The following is an 18,863-nucleotide window of genomic DNA, read 5'->3' on the forward strand; positions in this document are numbered from 1 at the left end:
GCTTTGTAACCTTAGAGTTAATATACTAGAAGAAATCTGAAAAGCTTCTACAAATGCCAATATATTCTTAACAGATATGATGCAAATGTGTATGTGACATGTTTATATGGAAAAATGTATAGACAGTATAGGCAAACTTCCCTGACATTCCCATGGTGCAGAAGGCCATTGCTAAATGACAGAACCCAAGCTGTATGTATCAGGAAATTGTGATTATTATTTTCAGATATGTAGATAGTACAGTTTTAATTACATTTTAACCTGTGCAGTTTTAATGTTTTAATTATTTTTACTTGTTTTATGACTTGTTAAGCACCTAGAGTCACCTTGTAGGAGAATGGGTGGCATAAAAATGTCATAATAAATAAAATAAAATAATAAAATAGAATGAATGAATGAATAAATGAATGTTTATATCTTCCCTAGTTTATGTGCAGAGAAATATTATCTATAATTCCACTGCTGGGGACAACCTAAAAATGCATCAGGTAGTCAGATGTCCTGTTCTTAGAATCACTGTTATTAGTCTTGTCCCAATGAGTTTTCTTCTGCCTTTAAGTCAAATTGGCAATGTCTTGCCTGAATTCTTTTCCCCCTCCACTTCTCTATATACAGTTAAAACATATGTAGCACTAAAAATTTATCTTCCACAGAGTTAAGATCCATAGGAGACAGATTACTATTGTTCTATCAGTTCCTAAAGTAACTTTAGAATGATAGAAAAGCAACTATTGCCTTGATGCATCCTTGGGACCATGAAAAGGAAGAAAAATTTAAACCCTCTTTCCATACCTTGTATTGATCCTACTGTGACTGAAATTCATGATGATTGTTTGCTTTCTAAAGCAATACACAACTGATATTGTACTTCTCTATATCACTTTTAGATAGGAAAAGCTATTTAACATCTTGCTTATTTTGACTCTGTAACTGTCTTTTATGGTTACTTAAAATTTGGCAAGCTTTATGTGAATGTATCACTTCTGAATAAGTAATGTAATAAGAAATAGCATTTTAGATAAAGGTTAGTTCCCAGAGGCCAGATGTAATAAATGGAGTGGCTTTTCAGCCACAGGTGATTCAAAAATATTTTTTTCTGGTTTAAAAAAGGTTAATAGGCAATAACAGATAGGGAAACATAATCTAGGGCTGCAATGGACAGTCGTTTGTTCTGAAATGATCCATGAGATTCCAGTGAAATTTATGTGAAGTAACTGCGGCCAATTTCCCGATTGTTCCAGTCTTATCGGGAATCCTCATTTTATAGCGAAGGGAGACAACATGAAAAGTAATAGCAGGCACTTAAATTATTTTTGGTGTCTTTTCTTTTTTCTTACCTGGTACTGAAGTTCCCAATGCAACAAATACGACTGCAGTTACAGAATCCTTCAGGCCAATTGTGCAGCCAAAATGGGATGCCAAATCCCCAATGAAAGCTGTGAGAAGGCCAATCATGAGGATGGACACTACAAAACAAGCCCAACCATTCCAGTAGTCTGTTGGGGGCACAAAGGCAAAAAGGACTTTCCAGAAGACGGTCAGAAAGTGCATCACATAATCAAAGCAGGATGGTAACTTCTCTTCGCCACATTCATCATCATCGTCGTCCTCTCCTGAAAGAGGAAAGAGAGGGAGGGAGGGGAGAGAGAGGGGGGGGAGAGAGAATGGTTCATAAAGGATGGTTCCCAACTATAAGGCTGAGAAAAAGATCACTGAAACCAATGGGAAGCGAGTATAATTGACTTTGATAGGCTAACACCTAACTACATAAGAAATGATTACTGTAAATGTGTAAATAGACTTTATTATTTGTATTCATGGCAGCTTCTAAAACCTGCTCAGAATATGTGACAACTGGGCTATAGGTACCTTACACCCACATGGCACAACCAGCTGTTGATGAGTCCAAATTCACAGGCTCTTATAACAATTCAAAGGATGAAGTGAAAATGATAAATCACTCTTAAAATGATAAAGTGGTAAATGTGAAGTACACGGAAAAGAAATCAATATTAAACAGCAAATATACCATGAAACCAAATAACTGCATTTTAAAAGATAATAAAGACACAATCAAACTCATTTTTAAAATGGGCTTTGAATTGTCATAACTTCTACTTTTTATAAATTTACTGATTAACTGAAACACAAGCATAATGATCATATACCGTAATTGCCTTTTTGAAAAATGAAATATATAACAGCTTAATAAATGTATCACTTAGAGGGAAAGGCCACTGTATTTTTCATTCCTTGTGAAAGAAGAATAGAAGCATTTTCCATTTCATACATCATTCCATAATTTTCTAAAAATATTTGTTACTTTGTTACATTGAGTTCTCTTTTGCATTAAAAAAGTGTCATGGGGAGTTTGTTTCCGTTTTCTGATCAAATTGTTTTCTGTCTCCTATACATTTTGCATTTATATCAAATTTGTCTTGAATTTTAATTTTTCGTATTAACTGTATCTGTTGTTATAATGAGGGGGTATGGTGGCCTAATGGTTAGGACAGTGGTGGTATTTGGCTGGTTCTATCCAGTTTGGAAGAACTGGTAGCGGCGGCTGTGGGAGGCTCCGGATATCATCATGTCCCGTTTTTGATGCTCTGCGCATGCGTGGAGGTGGCACGCGCGATCTCACATTTGCGAACCAGTAGTGAAGGTAAGTGAATACCACCCCTAGGTTAGGATGCTGGGTTGTGGACCAGAAGGCTGGCAGTTCAAGACCCAAGTACCACATGACGGGATGAGCTCCTCCTTTGTCTCTCTTAGCATTGCTTCATTTCTTGTTTTTGGCTGTTTAGTCTAAACTAACTGGTTCCAACAAAGGTGCAATGTGAATAATATTCCTGAATCAGGAATGTATGAGTGGAGTAGGAAAAGGTTTGCCTCTTCTTTAATAACACCAGAGCTATGATTACTATCGCCTGGTTTAAAATAGCAGAATGATTTATTTTTCAGAGCTTAATCCAGGAAAGATATACTGAATACACAAAGCAAGGTGATTCCAAGGCAGTTTCAGTATTAAAATGATCACATCTGCCGCCATCTTTATGTCCCAGATAATTGTAATACATTCAGGAGAAGCCCCAGTTGAAAGATCAGAAGTATTATTTGGGAATGCTGGTGAGTGAATACCCTTCCAAAGCCTGTTATTTCCTTTGGTAGTTTTCCTCTAGCTGAGTATTTTGGGACTAAAGCCTAGACAGTGTTATCTGTTTTGCTTGATCCTGAAAGCTTCTGGAAATATGACTCATCATGGTAGGTCATATTTTCCTCCACATATTACCATTTCTCAAATCACTGTGAATTATCTACAAGTCTTCTGATTACTTCTCCATTAACAATACAATTATGTAACTAGATGTTTGTTGCAGAACATTTTGATTCTTTTGGTTTGCACCACCTGATGTGCTACTTACTCTTGATGTACACTGTATAATAATCTCATAAAAGGCGTTGAACAGAGGAGCCCAAACAGCTGCTGAAGACTGAAGCTTTTAGGTATTCTAGCTGTGAGATTGCTACATTTTCTCAACAAAGACATGATCCTTTTATTGAGAAGCACAAAAGAATGCCAGGGAGTGCTATCTTAAATACAAGGAAGTTTGAATTATGGAAAGAAACCCAAAACTTGTTTCCTATTAACAAGCATCAGCAAATGGCTTTCTTGACACCATTACAGGGAAAAAAAAAACCTTTATCAGCAAGGTTGGAATACACAGAAATATTGTGGATGTCTCACTACTCATTAGAGTATGGATGTAAGAAGAATCTGGAAGCGGTACGGCAGGACTGGCTGGGAAAATGCCGGGCTCCGACGAGCTCGGTAAAAACCAGCCAGACGAACCGACACCGGGTGGTCTTCGGACCGAAGCTGTCCTGTAGTGACAGTGAAGAGAGGCAGCTCAGTGTCTAAAGAGGGACAGGCAAGTCCCTTGGATAACCCGAGAAACTCTTTGAGCCGGTGACGGGGGGGGCGGCGATCAGAGTGAATCGCCATGAAGCTGGAGCCTCTGGAGCAAGCAATGTGCAGGAGGGAAGATTTGGACAGAGTGCTGGTGTTGGGTGAGTGATTGGCTAACCCACAGACAATAAACAGAAAATTCTAAATATTTTTAACTACTAAACTATTACTAAAATTACCCCGGCGTGGAAATTGTGGCTAAATAGCAGCGGGGGGAGATGGCGGATGGAAAGAGAAAGTGAGAATGACAAGCGCGCCATAGAAGAACCCGAATAAAGAATTAAAACTGATTGCCAAATGGAAATGTAAATCTGGAACTTGGATTCAATTGGGATTGGATTATAAATTGATTGGTGGTATATAAAGGTGAAAGAAGAGGTGAAAACTGGCTGTTTTCTCTTTTATGACTCAATAAACACGGATGTGGATTACAAATAAAATGGCGATTTGTTAATTAGTCGAATGGAACTGTGGATTATAGAGAGATATCTGCAGGGGAAGGAAGAGCGTGACATGGAATTGTTTACTTTGAGAAAACCTTTGAAGAAATGAAACCTTGAATTTTTAAAGAGATAACTGGCGAGAACTAAGGAGGATACGTTTTGCCTACAAGAGGATAGACTTTGATGATTATAAAAAAGAGACCTTAAAACGACTTAAAACTGGAATAATTCAACCCGGAAAGAATAAAATGGAACAGGAACTTAACAAACTGATAAAGACGATGTGTTTGAAAATAAAGGAAATGATTATAAATGTGCATGGAAAATCGAAATCTGAGGAGGCAAAGGCAGAGCTAGAATGCACTGAAGAGGAAAAGGAAATGACTAATGAGGAACAAGAAAGAGAGAGGGACAATGAAGAAGACAAAGACAAAGAGACTGACAATGGAAAATTAAACAATTGTAATATTAAGTATGGACAAAAAGAAAAGAAATGAAGGAAAAGAGGGTGGAACAGGAAAAATATAAAAAACTTAAATGATTACACTGGGATTTACAGTGGAAATATAAGAAAGAGGGAAAAGGGATGGAAAATAATGGGAAATAAAGGGCAAAGATTTCATGATTTTAAGATATAAAATATTAATAATGAAAAGATACGAAAAAGGAAAAGAAAAGTAGAAACAAAGGGAAAACTAATAAATGTCACATGCTCAATAATATTAGAGGTTTATAGAATGATAAGTTTTAATAATATGAATAAATCAGTTGGGGGAAATGTAATATTTGGAATATCTCAAACTATATATTTGAAACATAATTAAAAAGAGAAAAGAAGACAAATTAAGAATATTTTAAGAATTAATCAGATTGGGTAAAATGAGAAAGGATTAAGATGCGCTTTATAAATATATACTTGAATAAGTGGAAATTTATTGTTAAAATGTTTTGAGAAATATATATAATGATTGAAATTGAATGTAAAACTGAAAAATTGAAATGATAAAAATGACTTAAATGTTATACTTGCAAGAAGTAAAGCAGAAAAAATCTATTGGTAAAAGTAAAAAAGATAAGAGATTAGAAAATTGTTTGAGTAAAGATTTCAAGAAAAAAAGAGAACAAGATGAAATATATCATTAATAATTAAAAAGATAAGGGATCGGGATTGCCTGAACTCCACAATGGAAAACATTAAATTGAAAATGAATACAGCAATAGAGAGAGATGAAGGAATTGGAAGGGAGGAGAGAGAGGGACTGAAGAGTAGGGAGGAAGGAAGGGAAGGGAAAGTAGAGTAGGAGAGAAGGTAAGACGGGGCAAGAGAGGAGGAGAAGGAGAAGGGAAGGGGAAGTAGAGAAGAGAAGAAGAAGGTGGGGAAAGAAAGTTGGAAGGAGAAAAGGGAGAGGCTAGGTTTGAGGAGAAAGATTGCTGTATAAAAAGATGAAGTGGAAGAAAGGCAGCTCTGAACAAACAAATATAAATATATTAAGAAAAAGAATGAATTGTTTAAGAATAAAAGAGGATAAATGTGTACAAATAGTAAAGTTAGAATTTAGGGATAAATGAAGAAGGTGTTTATGTATGCAAGTATAGAAATACTGAGATACAGGGTGGATAAAAATCAATGATTTTTTTTTAAAAAATAAAAAAAATCAGATTTTTAAAAATTTAAATCGGATGTTTTTGATTTAAATCGGATTTTTTTGATTTAAATTGGATTTTTTTGATTTTTATCGAATTTATTTTAATAAAAAACTTTTGGGGTAAAATCTATCGTAAGATAGTTTTCTATTTAAGATACATAAATAATTTAGTTTATTCAGCATGAAATGGAGCTTAGTTATGTAGCATGAGGCTGTATATTCTGCAACACTGGGACTATCGGTGAGTCAACAGTGGGTCAAAGGAGTAGCAGAGATGACAGTTGCTCTTTAAAAATTATGATTTAAATCGAGTTATTTAAATCAAGCCTTTTTACTAGTGATTTAAATCATGATTTAAATTGTGGTTTAAATCAACTCGATTTAAATCAAATCCACCCTGCTGAGGTATATTCAAAAAAAAAGGAAAGTGGGGAAGGCAATATTGACAAAAATTGTAATTGAATAAAATGTATTTGAATTTGACTAATTGTATAAGATAAGAAACGACCAACACTCTGTTCAAAAAAAAGAAAAAAAAAGAAAAAGAAAGATGTGGGTGAAGGTGGGGGAGGAGAAAAGAAAAATACCCAATAAAACTTGTTTTAAAAAAAGGAGTATGGATGTAGGAGAAATTATCCACAGATTCAATAGGGCTCTATCAAAATGGAATCCACCAACAAATACCAATGAAGACAGTTTTCTTGTGTCTGTCATCCCCTGCTGAAATGTCAATCTATGATTTATATGTGGATGCTTAACTCATCACTTGGTCAACATTCTTATTTTTTCTCTTAATATCCACTCCCTAACAAGCTAATTTCAGATCTGGAAATAAGCCTATGGTAGTTTGGGAGAAAGTATTTTGGGAAATAAACAGTAATTGCAAGGAAAGAGATAGATAATATAAAAGAGAACTTGCAATTAAGTATGAGAGTTGCCAGTGTAATGTATAATTTAATTAAGTATAAGTTAAAGACAGTTTATTGATTTAATAGCAAAAATCTAATAATATTTATTAAACATTTACTAAATATGATATTTACATAACCAATCAACTTGTGCAAGAGAATTATATTATAAAGCATCTTCCCTATCCTGTCCTCCAGAAGTTTTAGACTCGAACCCTTAACATCCAATTAACAGAACTATGAGTTATAAAAATTTCAACCTAACATACCTGAGAGGAATCAGGTCAGGGAAGGCCACAAAACCCAGAAAAATATACAAAAACATGGAGTTGAGAAATAGCAGGATTTGATTCAGCAAATGTATATTGTCAAATACACTATTTTGAGAACTACACATCAAGACATTCCCTTTGAAACTCTCATGAGAAGCAGGTGGGAACTGCTGTAGGGCTGGCCATGCCCTGCATGGGCACAGCTGATCTGGATGCAAACTGTAGGTTTAACATGGGCCTACAAATGAACTATTGTCTTTTCTTGGTGGATGCATGCACAAACCTCAACATAATTTTGCTAGTTCGCTTTTGTTTTCTTCTCAACTCCCAATTTCCTTTTTACTTTTTTGCTAAACTGACAAATTGGTATGAGATCTCGCTGTCTGTATCTTCTTCCACTGAAGCGGGTTGGAAAGAGAAGCATCTAATGGTGCAAGTTCACCACAAAACTCTTCATTGTGGCAACATAAACAGTCTAGGACTTTGCCACTGAGAAACTGAAAAGGCCAAGGATTCTTACTACTCTTACAATCTTTCCTCTAAGCATTGTTGATCTCATTTTCAGAAGATAATTCTGACCTGCCTTGTTCTTATTCAGGAAAACCAAGATACAGTAAGTATTCTGTTCATTTGCTTGATTTAAATGCTTAAACAGAAGTATAACTACTTTGTGATCCTAAGGTTTTCATCCTGTCTGACCGTGGGAACTGCCAATTGTGTATCCCAGTTACAGTTGTATGGATTGGGTTAGAGCCAATTTAAATTCTTGAGTTATTTTGTACTGTCAAATCGATTTAAATTGTCCTAAGATCAGAGAGCACCCTGCAGGTATAACTAGAAAGGGATTATTCAAAATGCTTTAAATAGTTTTAAATCACCAATCACTAAGATTTCATGTATTTTTAAAAAAGAACATTGTGTGAACAAAGCTTTTTGATATTTAATTCTCTCAGAGCACTTTATGGGAAGAGATGCAGAACAATAAAATGTCCATTAGGAGAATCAAACACTGCTTTTATGAGTAATTCAGTGCATTGGTAAATATTAAAAGGCCTTAGTATGATAACTCCCTGGATATTTAGAAATGAAAGTTTGGAATAAATGATTTCCATCTATAATCTAGCTCAGTGTTCTTCAACCACATCAACAAGATCTGCAAATTTTATATGGCCAGCATGTCCTCTAATCCTTGGAGAAATGCTGTGCATTGTAACAAAATGTTTATTGGAGACCCATTGCTACTACATTATTTGTTGTATTGTTATAAACAGTCTTTTTGGTTAGTACTAAGCTTCATTATGTTAACTCTGATTAGTTATTTTATGACTTAGGGTGTTAAACTGTTAAGTTGGGCGAGTGAGGAGACAGGTCTGTGTGAACAATAGCTCTTTATTTCACAGTAACAAATCCAGCAACGAACCCAGTTGACAACTCCCTTTATATAGTTTCTTGGCCAGGTGCTGGCCAATCAAAATCAAGGGTTAATTTTCCCTCCAAAAGTGAATACATAACATAAACTATGAGTGAAAATAAGAATCTCACATCAAAAATTAAAAGTTGATCAAACACAGTTGTTGAACTGACTGTCATAGTGCACTCTTGGGGACTAAATATGTATCATTTACTTAGCAAAACTGGTATTATAAAGTATATGAATACCTCCCTATTTCCTTTTACTTAATTGTTATACTTTTTAAAAACAATATTTAAAAACTCCAGTGTTTTTCTCTTTATAACTGTTTGAGTAATAGCTGCTGATGAAGTTTGTTGTTGATGAATAAAGCAGGAAGACCAAAATGTATTAATAAAAAAACAGCTTTCTGGCCAGGTAGCAAAATTCTGAGCCTCTTTTAGAGGATTTCATGTGGGTCTCATGGAATAAGACACCTATTCTCTTTTGGGTAGAATAACTTTCTTCAATTTACCATCCTTCAGATGCTAGTCCCAGAATCTCCAGCCAGTCTCTATCTTAAGTTACTGTTTTTCTTAGAGCAGAGTGGAAGATTTTATTTGAAAAACTAGGATATGCTGGACTGCCAGCTTTCTATAAGCATTATCCAAATTACTGTAAGCATATTTAACAAAAGAACAGATAAACAGCAAATTAAATCATTGTCTTTCTGACACATATTGCTTGGGGAAAAAAAGAAATACTGTTAGGGCAAAAATTTCAACTATAATTCTGGTACAAAGAAAATGAAATATAGTCATTTCTCCAGGCTCAAGTTAGGGATGAGAAATGGCCCAGTAGCTAACTTCTGTAAAATTAGAAAATCCCATTTCTTTTTCAAAAAAATCTTTTTCACTGAGTCCTAGTGACACATGGCTTAATCTATCACGAGCTATCCACGTGGCTTGGTAACATCTAGCAACAGTGACTAATAAGCACTGTAGTAAGGTAATGGGTTGCATTCTTCAGTTTAGATTGATAAAGGTCAATATTAACATAGGCATCTACTTTAACCTTGTTTTAAATAATGTTTTAAAATATGAACTAGCTATATTGACTTTATATAAGCTAAAAACATGAAATATTTTATTGGGTTAGTTCTAAGGTCTATCAGAGCCAGCATCCTGTTCCCTGGAATAGCCATCAAAGTGTCTTTGGGAACCCAAGAGGCAAGTTCTGAAGATGTTTAATAGTACATTGCTGGAACTTGGTAACCAGGAATCAATGACACGTTTCTTCTAAACCTGACTTTGAAATTAGTTTTATTAAAAAATAAAATATAAAATCTAATTACCAGATTATTGTGACTAAAAGGACCAATTATCCATACCTTAATCTAATTGCCAGAATAAGTTTGAAATGGAGTGTGACTGGCGTCAAAGATGTGGGGAACAAGAAACAGGAAACAGGAGGATGGTTTAAAATCACACCCTTCTCTGCCTGTTTTTCATCCCACCCATGGATAAATAATAAAGGTAGATGTATAAAAACACAAACACAAATAATAAAAAAGTCCAAATTTCATCATGGTAATGGTTTAAAAAAAGTGTGTTGTTTTACTGGTCTAGCATTCCTGGGCAAAATAGGCACATATCCGGTGACAGGAGGGGAGGGACTGCCACAGCAATAGCAGTCAACTGAAATGGAGGAGGTTGACATACAACGGGCAAAACAAAACAGTATCACTAGTGCCATTGCAAATTGGAAAACACTATTCTGACATATTGTAGGAAAAGTGGGGTAGAGGATACACCAACCATTGACCTGTAAATGGGTAGAGGAGAACGTTGTGTGTTCCTGCCCTTAAGAAATAGTTAGCAATTATTATTTGCACTGAAGCAACCAGTTAGTTACATCAGTCCTGGGTGTAGCTGCACTCCTGCCTTGCCAACTGCTCTGCTTGAGAGCTCAAAAGGCTGTGAACAAAATGCGTCTTTTGAAGTGCATGTCATTCTTTCTTTGCTTCCAGTTTCTGAAACTTGCCTTGCATTACAGACGTTATAGATTCTGACCCTTGGCTACCAATGCTGATTAAAGACCTTGTGACTGTCTGTTTTCTGACTTCGGGCCCCTTGTTAATAACCCTGACCCCTCTTTGCACTATGCTGATTTCATGCAAATGGATGGTGTGCGTTTGTATGCGTGCGTATGCTCTGCTTCTTTTTAAGTCAGATGCAAATTTTCACTTTTTCCTTTTTAGAAAGGGATTTGGGGGAGGCAGAGATTGTGCTTCAGAACTGAGTCTGCCTTAAAGGTTCTCTACTGCTGCTCAATCAATAAGGTTACACATAGCATATATTTTAAGCGTTATTGGTGGAAGAATTATCGAGCAGCAATGGTAACACAGCCACACAGTAATATCCATGAAAAGGGTGAATGCTTTCTTCCAACTGCACTATAGCACAGGTAGTCCTTGGTGCTCTTTGAACTTGGTAGTTTTTATGCAGATTATTCATTACCCAAGCCACTAATGCAGTGGTGAAATCTAAAATTTGTTACTACCAGTTCTGTGGGCGTGGCTTGGTGTGTGTGGGGGGGTAGTAATGTGACTGGGTGGGCATGGCCAATTTTTTTTAACTTTTAAAACCATTTTTTACATGTAAAACCATGTAAAAAAATGCTTTCAAAAGGCTCTGACGATCCCAGCTGAGTTGCCTGATCATCAGAGGGTTTTTAAAAAAAACCGTCAGAGCTTGGATCGTCAGAGTCATTTAAAAGAAAAAACTTTTTTTCTTTCTGATTGGCAGGCAACTCAGCTGGGATCGTCAGAGCTTGGCTCGTCAGAGGCATTTCAAAGAAAAAAAGGCTCTGATGATCGCGTGGCTCAGCTGGGCATGGGGGGGGCGGGGGCAGGGATTTTTGCTACCGGTTCTCACCTAATTTGGATAATAAAATGTCTGCATAAAAAAAAATGCCAAGCTCAGAGAGCACCAAGGACCCCTGATTTCAACCCTGAACTGCAAATGTTCTCCTTTATCGATGACATGGTTCTTATTGGATACATTTGCATCTTATAATGAAGTATGAAATAAAGATCAGGCAGACTTTAAAAAAATATTCTACAAGGAACAATGTTGACAGTTTGTTAAACTGTGTTTTCTGCACCAGTAACAATTAGGTTCACTGAAAACATGTGTTTCTATGGGTGCAATTCTTCAGCTTAACAGAAGGAAGCCACCTGTGAATAAACAGAACATTTGATACTGGCAGACGAAGCTTCTAGTTCTGCAGATTTGAATGTTGTGGACTGCATGTTAGGAATGGAAAAGTCTCCTGTGGATATGTTCAGTCTATAATAGCATGTAGTGCCTGAGAAATACCTAATACTTAATACAGATGAACAGAAGGACTTAAAAGTATTTTAGGATTATTTAACACTAGACATCCCATTCCCTGTCAGGTCATTGATTTAGAGATATATCCTTATCTAAACAGAGAAACGAAATGACTATGGTGGGCAAAAAACCAAAAAAACCTCCTTCCTCCAACTCCTGCTGGCTTGCCCATTTACTTTACATTGCTTGTGGGAAACCTGCAGGGAGAAAAATCAGTAGGGAAGCCAACAGGAAATTGCAAGTCCAAGGTCAGTAGGCAGCTAAATGCTTGTTGCTGGGTGGGGAAGGGAGCAAGGGATTACAAGAATGGCTGAGAAACTGTCACAGAATGTTCAAAATAGGAATGACATGATTGCAACAGCAGCCTGGTAAGGCTGAAGCAACAGGAGTTTGGCAGCCCTGAAGCAACCACAAATTCCCCAAATTTCGTTCCCTCGGGAGTTTAAGAGTTTATTAGATTTCTATACCGCCCTTCTCCCGAAGAACTCAGGGTGGTGTACAGCCATATTAAAACACATAGATTTATAAAATTTAAAACCAATTAAAATTGAAATATAAATATTTGGCCATGAATTAAACATACATTTTAAAAATTCATACTAGGCCAGTCCGGCTTGCTGAAACAGAAGGGTCTTAAGGGCGCGGTGAAAAGTACGCAGGTCGGGGCTAAGACGAAGCTCTAGGGGCAGCTCATTCCAGAGGGCTGGTGCCCCCACAGAGAAGGCTCTCCCCCTGGGTGTCGCCAGTCGGCATTGTTTGGTCGATGGCACCCTGAGGAGTCCCTCTCTGTGGGAGTGTATTGGCTGGTGGGAGGTTGTTGCTGGCAGAAGGCGGTCTCGTATATACCCCGGTCCTAACCAACACCTTGACTCGCACCCGGAAGACCACCAGGAGCCAGTGCAGATCGCGCAGGAGGGGTGTTATGTGGGTGCACCAAGTCGCACCCATAACCACTCGGCGACCCAGGCCGAGTCCTGGGTCCTGGATTTTGGATACATTCTGTAAGTTAGGTAAATTGAGGTACTTTGGTTCAAATATTGTTCCCATACGATGTACTGTTCTACCTAGTTAAAGATTATGGGAACGAGACTTTAAGTAGTACATAGATTTTTGTTCTTTACTTGACTCAGATCATATAATACATTCTTTCAATTAAACATATAACATGTATCATATAATACATTCTTTCAATTAAACATATAATACTATATGTATCATATAATACATTCTTTCAATTAAACATATAACATGTATCATATAATACATTCTTTCAATTAAACATAGTTAAAATAAATGAACTTGTTTCACTTTCACTCATTTACCAGTTGCAATTTAGGCAAGGGAAAACTACCACAGCCTTAAATGTACAAGGTAGATACTGCTAATAAAATGGGGATTGTTATGTTCTTTTAGATACTTGCCTAGGAAAGATTCTGATACACACTTTGTCTTTGCGCTTGTCTGATTTAGGAATGAACACAGGAAAATGTCAGAAGATAAAATCTGTCATATGGTTTATCACTTTCTTATCTTTATGATTAAGTGAGTCATTCTTTTCTAGCCTGGCACTTCTGAAATGTCAGGAGCCCTGCCAGCAAGAGCAAGGCAAATTACACGTAGGGGATTCTACAACAGAGCATATGTAGTCTGGGGAAAAAGACATTTCTCTGTCTGCAAAGGCTGATGGAGGCAGAGTTTTGGATCTTTGGTTCTCAACCTTAAATGAAATGATTCCTAAATGAGGTTTGACATCACTACCAGTCACACTTGGCCACGACCCATGCAAACAAAAGATCATGGAAAAATAGATGGTAATGCAAGTTGGGAAATACTTCCTGAAAGCAATTCATTTTCCAATTTTTGTATAATGAAAAAATTTAAGGGTACTGAATAAGAAAAATCAACTGATTTTTTTGTTTTAAATTAATCATTTCTTGAGGGACAGAAGTACCTATGGAGCTTGTAATGTTATATGATTTATTACTCCAGTCTGACCTCCTTTTAATTATCTTTTCAATTAGTAGGATAGCAGATAATCATGCTGAGGTGCAAGTAATAAGACTGTTATTTCTGATGCATAGAAGCAACAGCACAATTATCTATCCTTGGAGAAGATATGATGTGTTGGAAACAGTGATTATTGTAGGTGAACTTGCCATAAATATTAACAAAGACAGTGTGCCTTTAGTTTATGAAGCAATGATCAGAAAATCCTGCTCATGGAAGCAGTATATATATATACTGTATATAGTTAAAATATCATTATCAATTCTACAATTTGCCTGAATTATAGTTCTATAATTTTTCTGTATATAGTTGAAGTGAAAGAAATGTAGTCAATGATTCATACTTCATATTAATCCACAATTCTGTTAACTATGGTTTCTATAATAACTAGCTGGATTTGCATCGGATCCTAAGCAATATATAGCATTACAGGTCATAAAAAAACAGATAAATATTCTAATCTGAAATCAAACCACATTATGGCAGGGCACAATTATGAATCTAGTCCCTGTGTATTCATGCCAATGATGTCTGTCAGGAAGCTCAAAATCTGTGAGATGGTGGGATCACAAATGAAATGTTACTACATGCAGAGAGTCATGCCTACATACAAAGGGTCTTTGATCCGATTCTGTACCAACAATCTTAAAGATGTTGACCCTTCCCAGTGCCCATCTTTTTTATATAAAATAAGATACTCTTGTTCTTATTTTTATTTCAATTCCTCTATAAGAAAGTAAATCTTGCCTAGAAAAATAAGCCTCATGTTCTTAATTCATATATAGTTTATTGAAGTTGGACTAATATAGTTACTTCAGTCAGATACCTAGATGGCACTTGTTAAATATATTGTATTTCCCATTGAAGTTTTTTTAACAAATAATTTTCTAATATTTATGCACAGACAGTCTAATTATTCTGGCAAGACTCGATATAGTAGTACAAAAGGAAATGTATTTCAGTGGTATTAAGGGATCTCAAAATAGTTTAGAAAGAAAGCAAATATGGAAATTTATTTGCAAATTGGAAGATAACATCTTACAATGAGTATGTATCCACAATGAGATAATTTTTTATTTGTGAAGTCAGAGAATCAAATCAAATTTGTATGCATTAGATTATATAATACTCCCAGTACATGTACTGGGAGACATGTATGCATGTACAGGCATACACACATGCACAGACTTTTAAAAAGCATTTTATAATCACAGATATTATGTATTATTTATTTTCTCTTCCTGCCTCCTTTTCTTTTTATGAAGGAACACAAGATGACCTGCATGAATTTCCCAAGGGCCACTATCCAGATTAAATTCTACTCAATGTTAACACATTTGCAGTACTAACTTAGATCTAGAGTAAATTGAATTCAGAGCTACAAAGAACACATGGCTATGTTCTGTTATTGCTTTACTTCCAGCCTTATTGCACCCCATTAAAATAAATAGAAATACACGGCTGCAGTTCTTAACTGCTACACCCCATGTCTCCCCGTAAAAGGGACAACATAATTTAAAAACAGTAAAATTGCATTTACCCAGAACCCTTGAAGATCATAGAGAAGGCAAGGATACACATTTTTGGTCTGGTTTAGGTGGGGAAAGCTAGAGCCATCATAGCAAGGAAATGATGTGGATCAGACAGAGTTGTACCAAAGTTGCCTGGGCTGGAAGTTGCCAAGGAGGTGGTCTGGGAGTTTGGGAATTTATTTTATTTTTTTCTATGCTTTTTTAAAACTGTTAAGCCTATTTCACAGCTCACAAAACACAAAGCACAAATTGCTTTGTGCTTAAAACAAAATGAAGCTGCAATACTGATATTTGGAAGCTAGCTTGCCAAACTGCCATGGGCGCCACAGAAAGAGGCTTTAGAGACACAAGCTATCCATCCATGACCTAAAATAAAAGAACTTCTCCATTAGACAGATATATGCAATGCAGACGTAAAGACTAATACACTGAAATTACAATGCTAAAGCTATCTACTTTTTAAGAAAAGGAAGACTGCTTCTTCCTTTGTCATAGCTCCTGAAACAAGGGCAAGCTACCAGTATTGGAGTCAAGTTAACTGGATAACCTCAGGCTAGGAAAATGACTAATTTTAATTTATGGTATTTATAGAAATAGAAACTTACCAGCACTAACAGTGATAGCCTCAATGAACTGCTCTCTCCAGCTGTTTGTTCCAACCACAAGAGCTAGATTTGTCTTCTTAATAAGTTTGTCCACAGTGTTCTGCAGATGGACAGACAAAACATGGAGCACATTGGTAAATGTAAAGGATGCTGGTTAGCGTCAGAGCATGGATATAGCAAAAGGAATAGCACTTAGACTTATATACTGCTTCACAGTGCTTTACAGTCCTCTGTGAGCGGCTTACAGTGTCAGCATATTGTCCCCAACAATCTGGGTCCTCATTTTACCAACTTCGATAAGGATGGCTGGAAGACTGGAAGGCTGAGTCAACCTTGAGCTGGTGAGATTCGAACTGCCAAACTGCTGGCAGTCTGCAGTTGGCAGAATTAGCCTGCAATACTACATTCTAACCACTGTGCCACAATGGCTCTTCAACATCAAGTGAATGAAATTAAACATGCAAAAGTATCTTGCTTTAAAACAGCTTGAAATGTTTGTGCAAAGTATTTCTTAATGGTGCTTTGTAATTAGACCTACAAAAAGATGACTTGCACATTTTTGTAAAGTATGAATACATCCATATTTGATGCGGTGAAAAGGAAGTCCTACTTTCTTTGGACATTTTAACAGTTGTTATTACAAAAGTAAGATTTGGCAAACAAGACTGCTGCTGCGGTCAAGGCAGAATGATCTATTCATCTTCTGCCAATCTGCTACATTTGCAGGACTAGTTCTTAGGAAAAATTGATTCGTGATGGCTACTATGCAAAGAAAAAGGTAGCCAAGAAAGGCTGAATGATCCATTCCTCCCACAGATTTGCCTGCACAACATTCCATGAATCTGTCATCATGGAGTCCCTGGATGTTTATGATAACTGGACAAAAGATTAGATACAAATTAATGCTACTAAAGATAGCGCTCGATTTATGACAATTGGGACCAGAATTTTCACTGCTAAGTAAGGTAGTTAAGTGAGCTATGCTCAGTTTTAATAAACTGCCCTGAGTCTTTGGAGAAAGGCGGCATATAAATTGAACTAATAATAAATAAATTTTATGACCCTTTTTTTGCCACAGTTGTTAAGCAGATCACTGCAATTGTTAAGTGAATCACACACTTAACATTATTCACTTCATTAAGTGAATCCAGCTTCCCCCATTGACTTTGCTTATCAGAAGCTGGCTGGAAAGGTTGCAAATGGCAATCAGATTATCTCTGGGATGCTGCAACCATCATAAATATAGGCTGGTTGCCAAATGCCTGGATTTTGATCACCTAACCATGGGAATGCCTGTATATAACACCTTACCTAGTTTATTTTATAAGCTTCTTTTGCGTTGAAACATCTGAAGCTCATTCTGACCAATCTACTATGCATAGGGAGGAAAAGTAATTTTACCGGAGGCCAGAACATTGGTTCACTTATTTATTCTCTGAATTGATAAAGCCAGTGATTGAACTGGGGATAAAAAAAAAGGCAACTTATAAAAATAGTCAAAAAGATGCCATGTAGAAACTCCTGACACATAGATGTATCTCTGAAAATATATTAGTACTTCAGAAAGCTGTATTTAACTGACGTATTTACTTTGCTACAGCTAAACTGGACATCTTCAGCTTTTACTGATCCTCTATACGTTTAATAACCTTGAGATATGCTTATAGAGCAGAGTTGTAAAAACTTTGCTTTCAACCTAATACACCTCATATTATAAAATTGAATATGAAATATATAATCATGCATAGTTCATTTTCTTTACAAATGATTGATTTGAGCTGGACCATGATTTAAGTTCAGTGAGGTTGCCTGAAGCCATTCAAAATTACTTTCTAAGGGAATTGACAAGAGAATATTTTGGCTAAGCTGCATGAAAATAAATAAATAAAAGAACTAAAAAAAGATTGCCTATGTCAGTGCTTCCTGTGTAATGAAATTCTACCTATTTAATACAGAATGGTATAAAATTTTAATATCCAATTTAAAATTATCTTCAGGGGATGCAAACGAAAGAAAATCAAAGTTAAATTTAAATATATGATAATTGTTAATGATGTAAATAATGCAGAGCTTATGTTTTAAATAGTGAATATGGCATTGTGCTTAATGAGCTAGATTAGATATGCATGCATATTCTTTAGCTGAAAAGTTGATTGGGTGAGAAATTAGGTATTATCTCGAACTTAACCACTTTATCCATAGGGTAAAAGGAAGGGATAAAGTACCTATGCTTTATTGTTCATAATTTTTTTACATTTAATGTGTGTGTAATGTTCTTATTTGAAGAAGTAGGAAATGACCAGGCTGAGCCTGAGGGCAGGATCAAACGTATCATCAGTTTGGAGTCTCTACAGCCCTGTAAGAGACCTAAGTCCAGCACCCCCCCCCGGAAGTCCATTTGCCTTGACCGCAAGTAGATCAGATTCTTACGTTGAGATAGCATGGAACAAATTTGTAATACTTTTGAACCATATCCCGACTCCTGATTTCTTGCACTTAACAGAAATCATTTATACAATCTGTGTGTAATTGTGTGTAATTTTCTGATTTGAACTCATTTCTACAATGAGTGGTAGGATGTTTTCACAATGTCCTTGAAATACCTAAGGAGATTTATTAATATTTTTGGAAATCCCACTAGGAAGAGAAAGAAATGAAAGAGAGAGTTAGAAATAAATAAATAATTAAATAGAGAAAG

At 36.0% G+C, this 18,863-nt stretch overlaps 1 protein-coding gene across 2 annotated transcripts in view; it reads right to left on the reverse strand.

Moving 5' to 3' along the window:
- The window catches only part of SLC8A1 (solute carrier family 8 member A1), a 257,765-nt gene that overhangs the window by 11,865 nt on the left and 227,037 nt on the right, over positions 1-18,863 (reverse strand). For both annotated transcript variants that reach the window (XM_070932297.1, XM_070932298.1), the window contains exons 9-10: positions 16,166-16,265; positions 1,338-1,613 (exon numbers count right to left, since the gene is read on the reverse strand). In XM_070932297.1, the coding sequence (XP_070788398.1) occupies positions 1,338-1,613; positions 16,166-16,265 (376 nt within the window). The remainder of the gene's footprint in view (positions 1-1,337; positions 1,614-16,165; positions 16,266-18,863) is intronic.

Source organism: Pituophis catenifer, unplaced genomic scaffold (assembly GCF_029215685.1).
Source record: "Pituophis catenifer annectens isolate HBS135680 unplaced genomic scaffold, rPitCat1.0.hap2 SCAF_1, whole genome shotgun sequence".
NCBI lineage: Eukaryota > Metazoa > Chordata > Lepidosauria > Squamata > Colubridae > Pituophis > Pituophis catenifer.